At 47.4% G+C, this 6,605-nt stretch overlaps 1 protein-coding gene across 1 annotated transcript; it reads left to right on the plus strand.

Moving 5' to 3' along the window:
• Window positions 1–1,183: 1,183 nt before the first annotated feature.
• Window positions 1,184–4,100, plus strand: LOC123167620 (pentatricopeptide repeat-containing protein At5g48730, chloroplastic). Its single transcript, XM_044585456.1, has 3 exons — window positions 1,184–1,707; window positions 1,794–2,200; window positions 2,533–4,100. The coding sequence occupies exons 1-3, from the start codon at window positions 1,282–1,284 to the stop codon at window positions 3,224–3,226; spliced, it is 1,527 nt and encodes a 508-aa protein (XP_044441391.1). The 5' UTR covers window positions 1,184–1,281; the 3' UTR covers window positions 3,227–4,100.
• The last annotated feature ends 2,505 nt before the right edge of the window (window positions 4,101–6,605 follow it).

Genomic DNA, 6,605 nt, shown 5'->3' on the forward strand with positions numbered 1-6,605 from the left:
GCTTATAAAGCCGGCCGGGTCGGTGTCCCAGGCGGACACGGCCCGGTAAGGCGGTTCACTTTTTTTTGAAAATATTCTGACGCGCAGAAAAACGAAGAAAAGAAATACTAAGCGGACTCCAAAAATCCCGAAATAAATTTCCCCGTCCTCTAATAAAATAATGGACAAAGTGAACATTTATTTAGGGCTCTAATGCAATTTTGAAAAACCCATATTTTTCCTAATTCGAATAAAATTGCAATAAAATGCAAATAAAATAATTTATTTGATTTTAGTATTTTTCCTCCAATACTTCATTTATTTTGGAGAAGTCATATTATCTCCTCTCATATATTTTGATATGAAATATTTTCGGAGGGAAAATCATTAAAACCAAAATGATCCTTGTTTCAATATTTGAGAAAATTCAAATATGAAAACGGTGAAATCCCCAACTCTCTCCGTGGGTCCTTGAGTTGCTTAGAATTTTAAGGATCGCAAAGCAAAATGCAATAAAATATTATATGCATGAATGACCTATGTATAACATTCCAAATTGAAAATTTGGGATGTTACACAAGTGGCCTCGTCCATCTCTTTCTACGCTTTCTTCTTCAGGCTGGCCCGCCTAAGGAATCCACTGTAGCTCCGCCAGTGAGTTGATCTGGTGCCATGCCGGTTCCACATGCAAATCAAGAACGAGGAGGACACTGCCTTCCTCGTTGTTGAGGGCTTTCCAGAAGGTGCTGAGAGGGTGGTCCACGTTCGTCTTTCTGCGTGTCGTGCCACTCTTCGCCAACGTGTGGTGTCAGACCTGAGTGCAGGTCCAGGAGTTCGGCACTGAGGTTGTGCTACGGGATTGGAATGGCTCCTGCCGGAAGCACTGAAGATTTATAGGAAAATATTGATAAGGATGTAACCCAAGAAATATAATGAAAATCTCAGTTTAGCGGATAATTTATAGGGAAGCCTTCTAACTTGCCTCAAAGAAAAACTTCACGAGGATTGCAATCCTACCAATCAAACAAACTGTAGAAAAAGAATGAGGGGTCCAAATCCTCTGAAATATCCCATGAAAATTACTTTGAACCAATGGGTTCTCTGTATGCACAACAGTTCTGCAATTCGGGAGAGCGTCTTGATTACTGTACAGGAGACCCCATCCCAGGCGTTGCTCCTCCATCAAACGGTCCACGGAGCCTCTTCTCCTCACTGTTCGTTGCTCGCAGTCTCATCCAGTCCCCCGCAAAAATCTCCATCGCTCCACACCGCAGCTCCCTCCCCCGGACCCCTCGCCGCACAATGGCCGCCGCGCCGGTGGCGTCCCCCTTCCCCACGCTCCCCTCGCCCTCCCCCACCCTCAGCACGTCCCCGCGCCGTCTTCACGGCCGCGCGGTCCCGCCACCAGCGGCGGCCGCCTCGCCGCGCGAGCAGCAGCAGCAGCAGCAGAGCGCCAGGGGCGCGGCGGGCGCGGGGGAAAGCAGGCGGCGGCGGGAGGAGGAACAGGCGGAGGCCGCGGCGGAGGAGTTCGAGCGGCAGCGGAAGGAGGAGGTGAACCGCAAGATCGCCTCCCGGAAGGCGCTCTCCATCATCCTCCGGCGCGAGGCCACCAAGGCCGTCCTCGACAAGCGCGAGCCCGGCAAGGGCACCCGCCGCCTCCTCCCCCGCACCGTCCTCGAGGCCCTTCACGACCGCGTCGCCGCGCTCCGCTGGGAGTCCGCCCTCAAGGTACCTCCACCCCACCTCCCCGCTTCCCGCCTCACAGCTCCTCCGTCGCCGGCTTTGCCTAACCTTGCGTGGCCACTGACGCCCAGGTGTTCGAGCTAATGCGGGACCAGGTGTGGTACAGGCCGTACGTCGGGATATACATCAAGCTCATCACCATGCTCGGCAAGTGCAAGCAGCCGGGGAAGGCGCACGAGCTCTTCCAGGCCATGGTCGACGAGGGCTGCGCCCCCAACCTCGAGTCGTACACTGCCCTTGTCTCCGCGTACAGCAGGAGCGGCAGCTTCGACAGGGCTTTCTCCTTGCTTGATCAGATGAAGGCCACTCCTGGTTGCCGGCCCGATGTGCAGACATACTCGATCCTCATCAAGTCCTGCTTGCACGCCTATGACTTCGACAGGGTGAAGGACTTGCTGGAGGATATGGCGCGCGCGGGTATCCGCCCCAACACCGTGACTTATAATACTCTCATTGATGCTCATGGGAAAGCAGGAAGGTAATCGGCAATAAGAACATATTCTTATGATATAATCTGATAATTTAAGGTGTTATTTCCTTATATATCTATTTAATATGCCATGACAACTCTGGTAATTATCAGTGATGCACTAAAATCATCCTGAAATTTATAGTTTATGCTTAGCAGTTGGGTCACTTCTTCAAATATTTGTTCAGGGGAAAAAACTTCAAATATGTCCAACCTTTAGGAAAACAAAATTCATTGTTGCCATCCAAATACATTTCCTAGTGTTCAAAATTCCTGTTTTTCCTGGTATGATTTCCGTCAGAAAGCATTAAGCTAATGAGGTTTCATCATTTGCGTTTAAGGTTTGCTGAGATGGAGTCAACTCTTCTTGAGATGTTGTCTGAAGACTGCAAGCCTGATGTGTGGACAATGAATTCTACTCTGAGAGCTTTCGGTAGCAGTGGTCAGATTGAGACAATGGAAAGCTGCTACGAGAAGTTCCAGGCATCTGGTATCTCCCCAAACATTAAGACCTACAACATTTTACTTGATTCCTATGGTAAAGCCAAAATGTATGAGAAGATGGGAGCAGTGATGGAGTACATGCAGAAGTATTACTATTCTTGGACAATAGTCACATACAACGTAGTTATTGATGCATTCGGAAGGGCCGGCGATCTTGAACAGATGGAATACATCTTTAGATTGATGAAATCAGACCGTATAAAACCTAACTGTGTCACCCTCTGTTCATTGATTAGAGCATATGGAAGGGCTGACCAAGTAAAGAAAATAGAGACAGTGTTAAGAGTTGTTGAGAATTCAGATATCACGTTGGATATTGTGTTTTTCAACTGTTTGGTGGACGCATATGGGAGGGTGGGGCGCTTGGCAGAGATGTGGGATGTTCTCAATATGATGAAGGAAGAGCAAATAAGACCAGACAAGGTAACCTGCACTACCATGATCAAATGGTTTCTCGTCAAAGGGATTGATGATCATCGTGTTCAGTACCTGCGTGACCTAAAAGATGGGCGATCTACAGACAACAAGTAGGTCTGAACATTAAAACAGATACTCCCTCCGTTCACTTTTGTAAGACCGTTTAGACATTTAAGAAAACACCCAAAACAGTTCAATTTCAGCTGTCTAAAACGTCTTATGAAAGTGAACAGAGGGAGTACTGAACTTATGGGTTCTGTTCTCTGCATTTTTCTCCAAGAAGATGGAATGACCTGCGTAAAAGCATCACTCAGTTTGCCCTTTGCAAAGAGGCATCAGTCATATTCTTCTCTTTGATGCCCTTAAGGAGAAACTTGAGTGTTACTGAATCAAGCATTTGTCCGTGGCAATTCAGAGGCACAAAAATTTGCCTTAGAAGTTCAACAGCTGAAGTACAGAACTCTCTGGTAGCATATGTCAGATAGCAAAGTTGCCTATGGTTATGGCATCCCAAGAATGAGTTGATGATCGCAAATGAATCCAAACTGGCTTTGCGATTGAAGGGAAGTGGACAAGAGAGGAATTTGAAGCCCTCCGTCAGTAGCTATGAGTTTCGTGACAATCAAATAGAACTACTAGCGGTGTGCTGGTGACACTCTTCAGATTATGCTGTGTCTTGTGTCTTGATGTATTGCTCTTACATCTGTACATGACATCATATGTCCTGCTGGCTTACGCAAAGATGGAGAGAAGCTTAATATGCTAACAAAATCAAATGTTGTAGTGTTCTACCTTTGAATTTTTGGGAAATGATCTAGTTGATTGTTTGGTACTTCACCTAACATTGTTGACATCACTGTCCTGCAAAAAAGGAAACTGGCACCTAACAAATAGACCGAGGAATTGTTGTAAATGGGGATTCTATTCTATCTTGACCTATATTCAACAAAGGCTCTAAAGTTTATGGAATGGAATATTGTTTGTGGAACTATCTTTCTGTTTCTTTAAATTGCCGTCCGACCATTTATCGTGGTATTCTTTTTAAAATATCAAGTAGACCAGGGCTTGTAGCAGCTCTGAGTTAACTGTGGATGTTCTCAGCTTTGAGAAACCAAGTAAAAGAAGCTACAAAGCTCTTCATGAATTCAGGTTTTATTTGTCTAGCACTATCAACTAAAATGAGTATTTTCCATACTTTGTCAGTGGCTCAAGGCCCAGTGCCCTGTTTATTTCCTGCAGAATATTTGACATGGTGATGCTTATTGCTTGGACCAATTGCAGCTTTACAAAATTTGCCTCTCGATATCCAGATCTGGCTGTGCTGTACAGGGACATTAATTATCCGATGCTGTTCTGATCTGTCTGGGATCTGTGCATGTGATGCGAGCAGCAAGCCAATGCAAGGCCACTCGCAGTGAACAACCTGATCAGGTTCTCTGTCTCTGCTATTGTGGTACTGTATGTCATAATTTTGATCCAAGCCAGTGCTATCTGTGCAAAGCTATCACCCCTGAAATGCATCTGTTTTCTGCTTTCTTCTTCTAATGTTCTCTGGACTTGGTCATTTTCAGGGAATCGCTTTGTTCCAAAATTAACCTGGTGTTTTTTTTGGTACTTAGGCACTGAACTGGAGCAGATTATTTTGAATTTGAACCACATTTGTGGCTGCTGCCTGGGGCCAGGCCACCTACTGCTGTGTGAGTACCGAAATCTTCCAGCTTACTAGAAGAATCAGTGCTGCTACTACTTTTTTAAGGTAATCGGTGCTGCTATGTACTCCATATACGCCAATACAGTTGTGCCGAGCTGTGGCTTGTCGGTGGCTAAGCAGCCGTCCCGGGGCCAAACACAGCTAGGCGCTAGCTAGCTAACCTGCGCAGGAACTGATCTGATCATTTTATAGTAGTAAATAAATAAATCATGGCACTTGGTACTGGTACAGTGGGGGAAATATCTAATGCCCCACTGTGCCATGCCACCACTCCGTGCGCATACCAAATGAGCAGTACAAAAATGTCAAAAAACAGATGTTAATGATCTACTCTTGTGGTTACTAACTAAACTAATGGCCTGCATCCTTTCAGAAAGGATCCACTTACGAAGCCACTCAAACAGATAAGATAATATAGCTTATTTCTTCTATACTATATATACCAGAAAGTGATTTTCTTTTCCGTTCTTTCCTTGGTTGGATTAAGATATTTTCAAGGGCGGCATACCTCAAGTGGGATAAATTGATCCACGCAAGTAATGAAATGATCCACACATGAAATCACTCGAGCCGAAAGGATGTGACGTCGTTTCATTTCTACCTTTGGCTAGCTAGACTGAAATATCTGTGGCGCTGGCCTCGCAAATCCAGCACACCTGTACTGTAGTAGGAGTACCAAACACACCAGGTTTCTCCAACCAAACCCAAACTAGGTTCGAGGTGCTATTAGAGCAACTCCAACACGCCGACCCAAACGGACGCTCGTTTTGTCCGTTTGGATCGGCTTGTCCGCCCCCTTCTAAGTTTGGATCGGTAGCTCGCCCAACACGTGGTCGCATTTTCATCCTCGCGGCCGGTTTGCGGTCATTTCTTAGTTCTTTTTGCGACATATCAATAAAATTTGGCCTAAGTTCACATAATTCAAAGAAAAATTTGGCCGGCGAGCGAGGTAGCTGCACTTGCATGCTGCCGGCAGGGGAGGCGAGTGCGTGTTGGCGCCGATGTCAGGGTGCCGCAACAGCGGCAGAAACGGTCCACCAAACGCCGGAGTAGGGGGGTGGCGTCCTGTTGGGGGAGTTGTGGGTGCAGGCGGCTGACCTGGGCGCCGGCGGAGACGGGTGGGGTGGCCAGGTGTGCTGGCTGTCCATGGGAGGAAGGGGGAATCGTCAATGTGCCACCGACTGGCGAGTCAGGGGAAGTACAAGGGCGGGCTTCGGCCGCGTCCGTGCTGACGTAAACCCGGCTCAAATTTGAGCCTGAAATGGATCACGTGTGGACAAAAAGCGGACGCTCGTCTATTTGAGTCGCCGCATTAGGCCGATTTTTGTGTCTGTCAACCCAAATGGACACACGCGGATAGTATGGGTGGGCACGTTGTAGTCGCTCTTAGTGCGAGACGATTCGCCGGGTCCCTCGATCGGACCGAACACCGCGTAGAGGAGCTGGGGAATCAAGCTCCACCAGGATGTCATGTGGGTGTGGGTGTGTGGTAGGCTGCAAAAGTACAAAGCTAAGTGTACTACCAGAGAAAGTATATGTAGATTGCCCGACTGATGCGCTTTTAAATGATTGGTTGGCCCAGCCTCCATGATTCCATGCTCCATACCAGTCACGAGGACTTATTGGAGGCTTTTCTTTGTAGATAGATCACTGCTATACTTATTGGAGACCATAAGAGCAACTTCAATGGGGCGATCCATTTCGTCCGCCCGCGTCCGTTTGGGTCGGCGCGGACAAAAATGGCGGCCGAACGCGCCGGTCCGCGCCGACCCAAACGGACGC

This window comes from Triticum aestivum, chromosome 7D, assembly GCF_018294505.1.
Source record: "Triticum aestivum cultivar Chinese Spring chromosome 7D, IWGSC CS RefSeq v2.1, whole genome shotgun sequence".
NCBI lineage: Eukaryota > Viridiplantae > Streptophyta > Magnoliopsida > Poales > Poaceae > Triticum > Triticum aestivum.